Source organism: Nelusetta ayraudi, unplaced genomic scaffold (assembly GCF_046127955.1).
Source record: "Nelusetta ayraudi isolate G7.1 ecotype Tasmania unplaced genomic scaffold, CSIRO-AGI_Nayr_v1 ptg000019l, whole genome shotgun sequence".
In the NCBI taxonomy this organism is placed as follows: Eukaryota; Metazoa; Chordata; class Actinopteri; order Tetraodontiformes; family Monacanthidae; genus Nelusetta; species Nelusetta ayraudi.
The window spans coordinates 1,095,404-1,109,846 of record NW_027466069.1 but is presented as its reverse complement, the minus strand read 5'-3'; the positions used below and the strand labels follow the sequence as shown (position 1 = coordinate 1,109,846).

At 47.1% G+C, this 14,443-nt stretch overlaps 1 protein-coding gene across 1 annotated transcript in view; it reads left to right on the top strand.

Moving 5' to 3' along the window:
- Positions 1–14,443, top strand: part of bsna (bassoon presynaptic cytomatrix protein a) — a 74,916-nt gene that overhangs the window by 32,298 nt on the left and 28,175 nt on the right. Inside the window, exon 3 of the mRNA XM_076026125.1 lies at positions 12,390–12,845. Coding sequence (XP_075882240.1) covers positions 12,390–12,845 — 456 coding nt within the window. The remainder of the gene's footprint in view (positions 1–12,389; positions 12,846–14,443) is intronic.

The following is a 14,443-nucleotide window of genomic DNA, read 5'->3' as shown; positions in this document are numbered from 1 at the left end:
TTTTAATCCAAGCGACAAAATGGGAGAGAAGGCAAGAAAGCGCACATCCCAGAGTAGTTGTGTGCATGTACACACACACACACACACACACACACACACACACACACACACACACACACACACACACATGCTATTGCACCTTCAACTGCATTCTGTGGTGACGAATCTGCACAATATGCGTCCCGGAAAACACAATGAGAATGTGTGAAAGCACATAGAGAGTGATGGATGGCTGGAGGAGAGCGGAGAGATGGAAACCAGCAAAGAGAAAAAAGGTTAGAAATGGACCGTACCATGATTCCCAGCGGGGGGTGAAACCAGATGGACACAGTTGATCGTTTGGATTTTGCTGTGTATTTTCTGTTGCGTGCAGCACAGAGTGATACCTTTTTTTTTCTTTTTTTTTTAGTAAATGAATAATTTGAAAACTGGAACAGGCATTTATGTTTGTCGAACGCCGATGTCCACAGACGCGAGATGAAGGCAACAGTGGCGGGGATTCGCCGGATGCCTTTCATATCTAGACCTCAGTAGTGTGTATTTAGGATTAGTGGAAATAAGTCTGTGCACCTGGACTGTGTCAACCGAGAGGCAAAGCCTGAACTTCTTGAACAGTGATTTTTTTTTTTTTTTTTTTCTACAAGGATTCTTATTCACACCTGCACAACAACATGGCTGTGTGATATTTGCTTCAACAATTTATATGAACGGCCACCTTTGTGTCTTTTTTTTTTCTGTCCTCGAATGTTTTCATGGCAGGCTGTAAGCCTGTCGCTTCAAAACCAGCCACTCATGAGTACGGGCCAAAAATGGTTGTGTGTGTGTGTGTGTGTGTGTGTGTGTGTGTGTGTGTGTGTGTGTGTGTGTGTGTGTGTGTGTGTGTGTGGGAGAGAGAGAGTGTGTGAGTGTGAGGGCATGCTTAGAACTAGAACGATCCAGCTGCAACTAGCAGCAGTGTGAAATCTCCTTCTGTGCCGCTTCTCTCTTTCTCTCTCTTTCTCTTTCACTTTGTCACCCACCAATTTCCTTCCTCTATTTAAAAATGTATTTAAAAATGCTTTGACGGACTCACTGAGACCCCTGTTACTTAAACAAAATATATATATACTTCCGTTCAATTATATAAAAGTTGACAAATCAACAACCTTCCTCCCGAGGTCTCATTTTGAAATGGGTCGATCCCTCTGCTGGTAGATTGTGGGAATTTCACTTGAACATTGTCTCTGTCCATGGTGCTGATGTCAGCCTCCCCCCCCTCCTAAGTGCTGCTTCAATTAATAACAGATTATCTTCACACGTGAAGCCATAGTCATTTTTCAAGTAAAGATAGAGATTAATGAGATAGAGTTTCCTCAAAACAAACAAATGCAGCGCAGAAAAGAACATTTTAAAACATGTACAAAAAAAATGCTAAAAACACACACAAGTTTTTATACGAAAGTGTAGACAATGAGATTTTTACTGGGAAATCATGATTAAGAATATAGGGGGTGAAACCTTTGTACTAAGTAATATTTCATTATTCTTTCTTAAATCGAAATGTGTCACAATGTTCAAGACTGGCGGAGAAAAAAAATAACAGAGCAGGGAGAATTTCAAGGCAAACAGAAGGCGAAGAAGAGAGAAGTGCAGGTATGTGATCATTGTGACTCTCCAGGGAGCCCAGGGTAAATTGATCTCACGCACACACTCACACACACACACTCACGCACTCACACACACACACACACACACTATTAGACAACACCCTCTGGAGCACTTTGGCCAATCAAATTACAGCCCAGGCCTGTGTGAATCCAGTGGGAGGGGATTTCGCCCCTTAACTGACCAATGGGATTCCTTGCGTAAAACTCACTGTGCACTCTCTCTCTCTCTTTCTCTCTCTCTCTCTCTCTCTCTTTCTCTCTCTTTCTCTCTCTCTCTCTCTCTCTTTCTCTCTCTCCATCTCTTTCTGTGAGTGTGTGTGTGTGTGTGTGTGTGTGTGTGTGTGTGTGTGTGTGTGTGTGTGTGTTCACCTACCCTGGTGTGTTGTACGGCAGTGAATTTCTTGTAGGGCTTCAAGTAGTCTCATGGGGATGCCGGAAAGCAGCAGTGTGTGTGTGTGTGTGCGCGTGTGTGTGTCTGTGTGTGTGTGGTGTCGAGGTGTGCGCCAGTGACGGTGCCACTACCAGTAAACCAGACTGCTTCCATCCTTCGCAACCCCCCCCCCCCCCCCCCACAATCCTCCCAATCGCCTGTAATTCACAGACTTTAATCAATCAGTCGTTAAGCAAACCCAGCAACCGCTGATCGCTCGTTCCTTTTTAAATCTGCAGGTATTGATCGCACCTTTATGTATTGGCCGTTGCGCTGCACGTTTGACAGCTGGCTACGGAAACAAGACTCGGGACAAACCACATGGCACATCCCCAAGTGGCTCGTCACCGGGTTTCTATTCAGATACTAAAACAGAATTTGTGTCAAATCTTTTAACCCGCTGGACGCGAAAATCGAGCGGGTTGGTTTCGCCTATCGATATTACAATCACACAAAAGAGGTCGATCACGAGTTAGTAAAGTAAATAGCCTTTTTTTTTTTTTTTTTTTAAATATAGCTTCAGACTTGAGCAGCTGAGTATCTCGACGGAACCTCTGTGCTCACCCAGTAGGTCGTGTGACTGAAACAAAGTTTCTTCACGTTTGTGACTGAGCTTCTCGTTCCTCCTCAATTGTTAAACACAAAAAAACAACAACAAAAAAACACGGTCGTTGAAGAAGAGGGTGGCCTCCTCCTCCCAGGGTACGCCCCACCCCCTCACCCCCCCCACCCCCTCGGTCCTCCCATCCTGCCTCTAATTTACAGCGTCTCACCTCTGACTCCACGGCACGTTTTACAGCACCGCCGGCGTCGGTCGTGACTTATTGTGACCTACATGACAGCAGAGCGCCGGGCAACCCGCCCACCCCCACCACCTCAATCTGCCGACTCGGCTAAATCTCAGGCCACCAATATTCAAGATAATGGGCAGTGGCTGATTTAATGCTGTATATTATATTTGGCACCAAAACTGAATCTGAATCACGGCCGCTGGACCTCGTTGGATGATTTGGTGGAGAATCTGAAGATTTGGAAAGAAGATATGAATTCTTAATGACAACGTGTGACCCGTCTGCAGGGGTCCGACCGCTCTGACCTTGTGTATTCTCCCGTTGGCGCTCCATTATTGCACTGTCAGAGGGTCGTCCTGTAGCTGTGTGTGTGTGTGTGTGTGTGTAAATGGCTGCTGCCTATTGATTGATAGCGCTTCCTGTTTGACTGAGATCTTAAGATAGCAAACCTAAACACACATTTACACAAGAGGGAGGGATCTATTTTGAGATGAAGTCGTGCAAGCTGGTTGTTTGCAGTCAGTTTGTGAAGCTCGTTTTTTTTAAACACACACACACACACACACACACACACACACACACACACACTGATTGAACAAGAACTCCATTGCGATAACAGTGGCCGTATCTCCCGTCCTTGCAGCAGCAGCAGCAGCAGCGCCACATCGCTTCCTAAGGACTCTCCGTTCTGCTTCTGTGCATAATGAGCAACACGATGGGAGCAGAACATCGACACTGACACCAAATCGATGCCTATACCTGAGCTGCAGAGTGTCACCGCTGCACACGGGATGACAAATAATCACCCTCCAGCAGCCCGGCTGGCCCCTGCAGCTCAGACACAGCCGCTAACCATGATGCATGTATTCATAAGGATTCCGCTAAGCAGCGAAAGCACATTCCGTGATGTTAGCGTTAGCTTTAGCCAGGCACTAAGACCCTTCTCTGCAAACTAGTGTATTTGCCATATCCGTCACAGGTTTTTTTTTTTCCATGCAAAAATAATTGCGTTTTAACGTGCCAGTGTGTTTTGAAGGCGCAAAATGGTAAATGTGAATGTTTCAGTCAGATAAAGGCACAAAGAAATAATAATAAATTAGTTGCTGTGCTTCCACATCAAGGCAGGTCTGTTTATGGCCAAAATGCCCAGAACACAGATCAGCCGGCGGGTTTAATTTACTTCACTTTGAAGATACGAGATCAACCGAGACATCAGACACGAGCTTTGTTTTCACGCCGCCCAAATCCCTGCGCGCTGCAGCTCGGAGTTAAAAACAAATGTCACTGGCGGGGTAAAAATGCCGCTGACAGTGAGGAGCGACGGGAAAGAGAAGGAGGAGAGCGGGTGGAGGAAACTGAGAGAAAGCAAACGATCGAAGGAGGGAGGGAAAGAAAGAAAGCAAGCAAGGAGAAACTGGGGGGGAAAAAATAGCCGAGCAGCGTGATTCATCCATAGCGCTCCTAGCGCGGGGGGTCGGTGGGGGAGGCGTATATGGAGGGGGGTTAATTCCAGCGCTCAGTGTGAGCGCGCTCCGACATGGCGATCTGATTGGACGGGGAAGGAGGGAGAGAAAAGGGGGATCTCTGCGCTGCCGGGGGCGCCCTGCAGGTGTCTGAGGACGTCACACGGCAGTAATTCTCCCTTCGTAAAAAAGTTCCAGCTGGCGCCTCGGCTGCCTCGCACTCGCCTTCGCAGGCACGACCCCCCCCAGTTTCTCCGAGGGGGCTTCCTCTCCTCCTATAAAAGACGGCTCGACACGCCGGGACGCGACAGGTCACAGTTTCGCGGTTTCTTCCGCCTCGTGTTCTCGTCCGTCTGCTCGGGCCGAGCTTCACTTCCACAGTTGCTCTTTGGGAAGACGAAGCTCGTGTGTGTCCCTCCCCTAAATGTCAGCGGCTGCCGTTGTCGAGACTCACTGGTGTCTCTCTCCGGAAGCACAAGAAGAGGAGGAGAAAGGAGAAGGTAGAGAAGGCGGAAAACAGGCAAATAAACACAGCGTGGATGACAACACACTTGAACACACGTACTTACGTGCACGCGAGCACGCACGCACACGCACACGGAAATCTGTCCCCCAAAGCGCTTCTCAGGCAGAAGTGCCAGTTTCATGAGGCAGAACTAATTCACTGTACATTTTTGGAGTCACCCCCTCCCCCTGCCTCTCCCCTCCCCTCGCCTCTCCTCTCTTTCCTCCTCCCCCTCACGTCTCCTTTCTTCTCTGGCCTCACCCTCCTCTCATCTCTCTCTAATTCTCTAATACCCTTATCCTTCCCCTCTGCCTCCCTCTTTGACATTTTGCCTGCCTCTCTCTCTCTCTCTCTCTCTCTCTCTCTCTCTCTCTCTCTCTCTCTCTCTCCCTCTCTCTCTCTCCTTTTCCTCCCTCTCCTGTTTCTCCTCCTATACCCGGCTTGTCCTCCGTCACGTCGCCAGCCCTCCGTTCCTCTCCCTCGCTCTGCTCTCTGCTCTCTTTAAGTCCCTCGCCCTGCCGTCCTCGCTCTCCTTCCTGTCTGTCGCCTCCGTCCCTGTTCAGCCGTTTGACGGACAGTCAAGAGCAGCGGAAGCCAAAACTGGGGCGAAATCCTCAAATCACCGCTGAGAGAATAAAGTGTAAACAGTGGAGATAATAATAATAATAATAATAATAATAATAATAATAATAATAATAATAATAATAATAATAATTATAGGCCTGCGATGAATTGGCGACTTGTCCATGGTGTCCCAGGCTGAGATGGGTCCAGCAGTATAGAAAATGAATGGATGGATGATATTGATAATCAAGCTTATTATAATTCAGACCTACATTAGATGTTGCTGTTGCCATTTAGTTGCAAGGGTTTCTATTATTTTACGTTTGCAGGCTTCCAGTGTCGTATTGCTATGGGTTCTTTGGCGCAGGCTGGAAATATTTCCTTCTGAGACACCCCACTCAAGAGGAGGAAAGTGGGGAAATTTAGGTGAAATGCTCCTTTAAGAACAAGCGTCGTCATCCTTTTGGGTCACTGATGTTTAAAGGCCGCCGACTCCGACGCGGTGAGGTTTTAAACTTCACAAGTCTTGCTCAGCTCTCGCCCCGCCGGCCTCTCTGTCTTCTGCAGTTTGCTCTTCCCTCTGACCCGCCCTCTTTCTCTTCAGAACTTCCTTTGCCCCGCCCCCTCCGCCCTCACCCTGCCTTGTCTTTAAGCTCTGGGCTAAACTTCGCCTCAGGGCTTCCCTGCCGCGGCTTCCGCCCGAACATCTCTCTGATCGTGTCTGTTTCGCCGCCCTGCGGGACGAGTCAGCAACCTCAACCCCTTTACCCATAATGCCCCTGTCCGAGCCCAGGACTGCCTCCCGCACTTCAAAGTGCACACTTCAAAGGCCCAAGCGCAAAGAAAAAAATCTGTTAAATCCACCTAATACCCAGCAGTGTCACACAGCCGCGGAGAAGGTACAGCCCTTGGCTGCGCACAAAACACACGCAAAATGTTTCAGGAAGCGATGTGGAGACGCTTCTAATGTCGAACAGAAACAAATCCTGCTGAACTACAAGATTGGTTGCGTCGTTCAGCGAGGAAAAAAAGCAAAGACGCCCAGCTGGCTGTTTGCTTGTCGTGACCAAGAGCTGCGGCACGCCTCAGCCTCTTCGCCGAAGAGTGAACAACACCGAGACTCTGCAAACTTTATGCATATTTGATGCGCCGGCTCCAGACAAAGCACCGTCCTGCACGGGCGTCTCTCGCGCTTGTCGGTTGCCCTTTAAAGCTGCATAACGTTTTTGTGGCTAACGCACGAACGAACAGTCACTCGGCCCGCCGACGGTTTGCCCGCTCCGTGTCTCTTTGGCTCCAATATTTGTCTGTCGCAGTTTGATAGTACAGGAAGAAAGGAAACGCAGTGGAAAACTCGAGTTTTCCTGGATAAAACTAATGTATATTGATATTATATCTATAGTTACATAAAATGTAAGGTGAAAATGTTTATTTTATGTGGAAATAGAGGCAATTAAAGGCCCGTCGTGTCGTATTTAAATTGCAATCGATGAAGCGTCATGTTAATAAAAAGCAAAGCTGTTTCGTCAGTAGAAGCCACCAAAAGTAAATGCAGCAACTGTATAATTAGCATTTGTCCAGCCACTTATATTAATTATCTACAGAAACTCAAAGTGAACCTGCTCAGGGTTCCTTGATTTCACCCAGAAGTCACTGCTGGTACAAGAAAGCGGCACAATAAAGCTGGACATCAGAAAACAGGGATCAGAATTGATGATTTCACTGTGTTTTCTGACCATTAGATGGCGCTAACTCTCACACGCCAGTGCTGTCGAGTCCTCCGTGCTCCCCACTGACCGCGGCTCGGACAGCCGGGCTCGCTGCTCTGATTTGCTGCTGGCCAGCAGCCATCCTATTACTGCAGGAGTCAAAATCCTCTGAACCCTGCAGCCCACATGTGCACGCGCAAAGCCCGCGCGCCGACTCTCTGTGCGATGGCCCAGCCTGCGTTGCAGAGATTGGACTGGCGCTCTCGGAGGTGCGGTGGGTTATTTTCTGCTCCGAGCTCATTTGCTGGGTCAAACGATTCTCGCCCTGCTTATGGTCTCTTCCTGCCTCTCCAGTGGGATGACTTTTGTCTCAGAGCGTGACACAGTCGGGTTGCCGGTTCAAATCCCTCACTCCATGTTCTAAAACAGACTCTCCTCCAAGGAGCACCCTGTGAATAGAGTTATATATATAAATATATATACATATATGTATATGTGTGTGTGTGTGTTTGTGTTCATTGAGTATATTAATTAATTTAGTCGATTGATCAATACAAAATTATAACAGCTGATTAATTTAAACCACACGTTGGTGAAAGTTGTTGCCTATTTAAAATCATTTTCATGCAAGATTCAATTGTGAAGTGTTTTCAGTGCTTCTTAAAGGCCTGGCGTGTCAGCTCTGGTGACATCTACTGGTGAGAAAGCATATTGCAAACAACATTATTTGTTCACTTTATGGTTCATTTCTTGTATTTCATCGGTCGCAGTTCAGTGTCAAGTCAAGTCTACTTCGTTTATATAGCACATTTACAAACATCTGGGCTGAGCCAAAAGTGCTTCACAAGTAAAAAAAAACAAAAAACAAGTGCATATAGATAAGATAAAATTGACAGGATAAAAGTGCAAACAGCAAGAAACATGGGGTAATTTTAAAGTCTCGAGGCTCTGGGCTGCCCGGATGTGGAGGCGGAGGGCACTCCACAATCTCGGGGCTGCTACAGAAAAGGCTCTGTCCCCGCTGGTCTTGTGCCTGGACCGAGGCACCACCAGGAGCAGCTGGTTTGCCGGCCGCAGCGCCCCAGAGGGGAAGATCCTACTAAATGTATCACTTCTCTAGCCCTTTAAAAACGCTTTTATTTATTTTCGTGTTTGCAACTCCTTCGTGATGAATCTTCTCTGCTCTTCTGCCCCCGAGTCTTTACTTTCTCTCCGCACCTGACGTTTCTTTGGCTGCTTCTCAAAAAAGAAATTAAATAAACCAAGGCAAAAATGGCCAACAACCGGTGTTGTTTTTTTGTTTTACAAAAAGCCCATAGACGCACAGGAGATTTAAAGCTCTGCGACTAGCTTCCATTTTCTACAGTGTCATGTTTTATCTTCAAAGCAGCCATAAATTGCCAACATATGCTGATGGGTTCCTCCCACACGCTGTCAGTGGAGAAGAGCAGTGGGCAGATCGAGCTCAGCGGAGGAGGGGGTGCCTGAAGGGGAGGCGCACACTGGTGATAATGCGGTGGTGGGGGGAGAAAAAAGGTGACAGTGTAATGTGGCCAATAAGACATAATGTGTGCGCGCTTTCATCGCACGCAAGGTTATATAATGATAAAAGAGGCTCCATTGTGATGATGGAATTAGAAGAGGACATTTCTCAAATATGCATGAAATGGAAACCTGTTGGTGTTACATAACCGAAGGGCTGAAAAAGACGCAATATCTTCTCTTCATTTGCCAGTTGGTATGCCAAATTCTTTTTTCTCTTTTTCTTTGTGCCTTTGTCCTGCCACTTTTACATTTTTGCAACTTTTGCATTTTTCACAGAGGGAAATGTTGCCGTCCTACATTTCATCCCTGTGTTTCTCCTCTCGTCAACTTGCTCCTCGGTTCCCGTTCGAAGCCGACGTGAGATCGCATCCCGCGTCTTCAGGTCAGCCGGGGCTCAGCAGGTTAAACGGTCACCTGCTGATCCAATGAACACAGGTTTGATCCTCATAAACCTGCAATTAGCATGTCAAAGTCCCGGCTGTGAAAAGGAGGGAGGGAAGGAGGGAAGTGTGGAGGCCGGCAATCGACGTCCGTGTGTGTGTGTGTGTGTGTGTGTGTGTGTGTGTGTGTGTGTTGGAGCAGCTGCCTCAACATGTTTGTGGCCTCAGACAGCGTTGATGCTCTGCTGCTGTGCTGGAAAAGCTGAGATGCAAGGATGCGTTTCGCTGAAGCAAGACTAATTCCCGGATTCGCCACCATAGAAAATGCATGCAGGGGATTTGTCTGTCGTTCTACTAATGCCGCGTGAATTAACCAGGCTGCGCAGATGATACCATCTTCTTCATGCACGTCTTTCTTATTTTTATTTTAAATCAGCGATTTTTAACACGGCAAAATGTGGTCTGAGCTCAATAAAGACGTAGCGATTAAAGACCGGCAGCAGTCAGTTTAATCCGGGCGCCAATCATGTCTCCCATGAAAGTCGCCGACTAAACTGTTTCTACTACAAGATCTCGCAGCACCTGCATCTCTCGTCCACTCCAGCCAGAGAACGCCGCTCCCTCTTTGTTCTCGGCTCTCACCCAGAGCCGCTTACACCAAACCCAGCAGGGAGTCACATTACCGGGGGCCGAGCTCAATTACTGCCTGCGCGTGTGTGCGTGTGTGTGCACGCGCGTGTGTGTGTGTGTGTGTGTGTGTGTGTGTGTGTGTGTGTGTGTGTGAACATGTGGTAATGCTCACACTACTCTTTCCTGCTCTCCTCCCACCGCTTGTCATCTCGCTCCTCCCGGTTAGCCTTCAGCCTCACAGGCCGTCTTCATCCTGTGAGTGAGTGACTGTGCGTGTGTGTGCGCGCTTGTGTGTGCGCGCTTGTGTGCGTGCGTGCGTGTGAGTGAGTGCGCGTGTGCGAGCCCGCTGCGCCTGAAGCGTCAGCCAAGCCAGTGCCGGGGAAGTGTGCGCTCTCGAGCAGAACAATGGAATTGTGGGTAAAAATAGCCCCGGCTCTGGAAGATCGGGTGGGGGAGGAGGGAGACGGGGGAGGGCGAGAGGAGAGAGAGAGAGAGCTGAGAGGAAGCAGGAAGGCAGAAGGTGGGTGGCCGTGTGGCGACGGGAAGAAGAACCCGCCGCCGATGCCGCTGCGTGAAACCCAGAGTGGAGGCGACAGCAGGAGGAGAAGCTTCATGTGCTGCGTGGCTGCGGAGGGGTTTTTTTTTCTGTGTGAATGAACAGAGTTAGCCACTCATTTATTTTGAATCGGGGAAGGAGGTGCCATTTCATGATCAATACTCTAGGGGGGGCGTACAGACAGATGTTCGCACCAGTCGCTAGCTCAAAAGTCTGTGAATGACTGATGAATGAATATCAGCAGAATTCACCACCAAACTAAGCTAGCTTTCCGCTGGATGTCTTAAATCATGCACATCCATTTTTGATAGGCTCCATTCAAAAGCATTTTTAGACAGTTTAAGCAGTGAGGAACCAAAATTCTGACATGGTGGGTACTTGGCGGGTGCCAATAATGGTCTTTGTGTTGCCGAGAGGAGATACGATGTAAAAAACAACAACAACAACAACAACAACAACAACAACAACAACAAAAAAGTGATAAAAATGCAATAAGCATTCAGCAAAACAAAACCAAGAAAACTACAAATGATGCAAGGCCAAAAGTGAAAAGGTGTTTAAAAAGAGAGAGAGACAAGGAGAGACGAGACTCCCGGAGGTCCGTAGTGAACATTACCGACAGAAGGAGAAGGGAACAGATTGTTTGTGCTATGTAGGTTAAGTGGTGCAGCAGTGGGGAACTCTGCAGGAGAACACGCACACACACACACACACACACGGTTACATGCGATGTGATTTGTAGGAATGAATGTGCTCACTCTGGCAAAAAGACTGAATGGGTTTACTGTAGAACGGCCCCAGTGTCCACTGTGTGTTGCTGCGGGGGATTCACACACACACACACACACACACACACGCACTCGCGGGCGCGCACAACCAAACTTGCATTCATTCATTCTACGGTTGTTTCCTCAGAATCTCAGAAAAGACCATTTTCACTGCAGGTTCAACACAAGCAGCTCACAGTTCCATATTCTCAGCTCAATTCAAGTATAATCTGCAAATACATTCCAAGTACTGCACGTGCACCTGGGCTTGTATTTTGTTTTTTCCACTGCAGCACTCCAGTCAGTGTGACAGTGTGAGGAGACATGGAGAGAAAAAAAAAACAGGAGAGCGCGTCAGCTTAGCATCGCCTGCTGCTGCTGCTGCTCTGACAGCCCCAAAGAAGATTTCCAGAGCGTGTGCAGACGTTGCGTCAGTGCGTCATTGCGCGTGTCGCATCCACAGTCCGTCTGAGTTATGTCGACGTGTCCAATGTAAAGAATATTAATCAGTGTGTACCAACAGTTTTATCTCTGGCACGAAGGAGGATTAAGAATTTCATTGCGGCGCCTGGAGGAGTGTTCGCAGGAGGCTGCTTTATTTTTATTTTTTATTATCCCCCTTCTTTTCTCTTGCTTACACACACACACGAGCACACGCACACGCACACGCACACACACCCACACACCCACACACACAAAGTTGCAAGTAAAGTCACACTAGATCTGAAGGAGACACTCAGTCACTGCCCCCCCCCCCCCCCCCCCCGTTGTTAATTCTTTCTGTAAAAGTATTGTTTTGAAATCATTTTAACAATGTGACATTTGACAATTTATCCCTGTTACACTGCCTCACGGTGAGGAGAATGACGCCCCCAGCTGGCCTGGCATGTAACAGGTCACACCAACACCCTGGCCTAGCAAGTCTCTTACCGCCAGGGCTAGAGGTGTGTTCACTTAAGAAGTCGGTCAGGAAACCAAGTCATATAATCCTATGCCCAGTCACCTGGGGGCGCTGTGTCAATGGCAGGATTGCCATTATTCCTCTTACTAGTATGTACCTTTTTTAGTGTTTCGTGTTGCCTGCTTAGCCTCAGTAATCGACCCGGTCGTTAATTCAAGTCGACCACGTCTGTGTAATAACCGACATCTATTGTCTTTCCTCTAAGATTAATGTTGCCATCCTGACACATTGGAACAACCTTCTTAAAGGCAAAGGCACAGATGAATTCAATTTGGATAGCTGCGATAAAATCAGAAATTACTCTTCAAAACTGTTTTTATGAGCGGTTATTGGCGAGGACGTACTTGGAGGGTGAAAGTGCTGCCTGCACCTCTGTGTTTGAAAAGAAAGATAGAGAGGAAGACAGCATCAAACTTTCTTTTGTCACCCCTGTGTGTTGCAGAAAAAGGAGTGGCTGTGTCTCAACTGCCAGACCCAGCGGCTCATGTCCGGCGGCGGCCTCGACGACCCGCCGCTGCCCGTCCCTCATCCCTCCCCCAAGCACCAGCCGGCGGGCTCGCCCCGTCACCAGACGCCGGCCAGTCAGCAGAGCCCTCTCCACAAAGCGCCGGCTCAGCAGAGCCCCAAGACCATGCAGTCTCAGGCCCAGAAGCCGACTGCCGGAACAGGAAGCCCATTTGCGCCCGCCGCCGCAAAGGTGCCGGCGGACGCCAAGACCACGATGCCCACTACGGCACCGACGGCGACCACCGAGGCCCAGAAGCAGCAGCCCAAAGCCACTGAGGAGAAGCCCAAGACTGAGCCTGAGATTCAGACGCCCAAAGACACCAAACCGTTCCAGAAGAAAGGAGAACCCATCACACCAATCAAGGACATTAAGAAGTCCAGGCACTACGACGTAAGTCCCCGTTCGCACTTTCCTATCAGTCTCTGGAAAGCCACAAGCCTGTTGAAACCATTCTGCTGAAATAGCTGCTCTCGGATGTGTAATGCATGGCTTTGTTCAGTGAGACTCCGCTGCATACTCGCTTTTTCTTCATCAAGCTTGAGCTTATTAGAAAGCACTGCGCCCGAGTCAGAGGACAGAACCAATCAAAGTCTTAGACGTGGTCAGGCAGTGGGCCGATACAAGGATTGTTCTCCAGACTAAGTTGATAGTATTAAAGATCAACTTTCAGCTGGAGGACAGTTCATTTTAAAAGAAAATATCTTTTGACTGGGAAGAAAATAGTTAAATATCCTCCAAAATTTTAAATAATTAGTAGGAGACAATGACATATTACCAGTAATTCACAGTAGAAATTAACAGAAAGTGTTTACTCTGAATTACATTACATACACATCCATACTTAACTTAAGTTGTTTGGATTTACTGCATTTTAATAGTTTTGTTAATACAGAAAAGAAGATTCATTATCAAAGTGAATGTTTTAAAGTTTATAGTCTTGCTTGGGGTTGATGGAGATGGAGATTGAGTTTATTTACAATAAAGCAGTTTGTAGCAGATTGTAACTGAAGAAAAGAAAAGAAATTTGGATCGTTTCCGGCCACAGTTTGGCTATTTTTTTGTCTCACTCTTAAACATCATTTCAGTCCCAGTACTTTGTTGGTGGCTTATTGAAGCATGTCTTGCTTTGGAAAAAATGATTTACAATGGGATCTTTATGACGTTCAATAAGTAACATTTACTCCTTTTGTCAAAATTAAAATCACCTGCAGAAGGGAAATAAGTTGCTTGACAGAATAATTAAAAAGTCATAAATTGAATCAATGAGCCTCTCTCGGCACTGCTGGCACTGATTACCATCCACCATGGAATGCTGAGGATGCAGTCGTCTGCATGGCTCCGAGGGTGGACAACTGCAAAAAGAGAAAACACCTTTTTTTCATTCAGTAAAAGTCATTGCTCCTGCTGAAATATTTATATAGATTTGCTGCTTTCTGCCTTTTCACAGGCAGTGCAAATCGTCTTCATTTGAGCGGCTGTCGTGAATTTTAAGTGTATAAAGCTCAGAGTCTCCTCTGAAGTACTGCAAGCATTTTTGAGAGGTTCTATAGGAGAGATTTACATACATTAATCTCTATTTTGCATTCTTTCGTCAACCCCCCTTTCATTTACCAGGTTAGTCCCTTTGGCATAATAATGTGGCATGTGGTAAAGGAGCCATTGATGAATGAGTTTTGTTTTTGTTTGTTTTAATATAAGTATTAATCTCCAAGTGTGGTTCATTTTTTGATAGTGCTGAATAGCAAAGAACAAATATGTTTGCTTCCTAAAACTCACATTCATTGACCTCTTTGCATCAATGGCTCAAAACAGTATGAGCACATCTGATATCAGTGCACTTTGTCATGGCTGTGTATTTGTCTTCACTCTTGACAGTGTGATGTATTAAAATCTTTATAAGTTAGTAACATTAGACAATACTACATATTTTATGTAAAAGAAATATGTATGTTAGTTACATATTTTTGATTTAAATTTAGTGAAAGAAG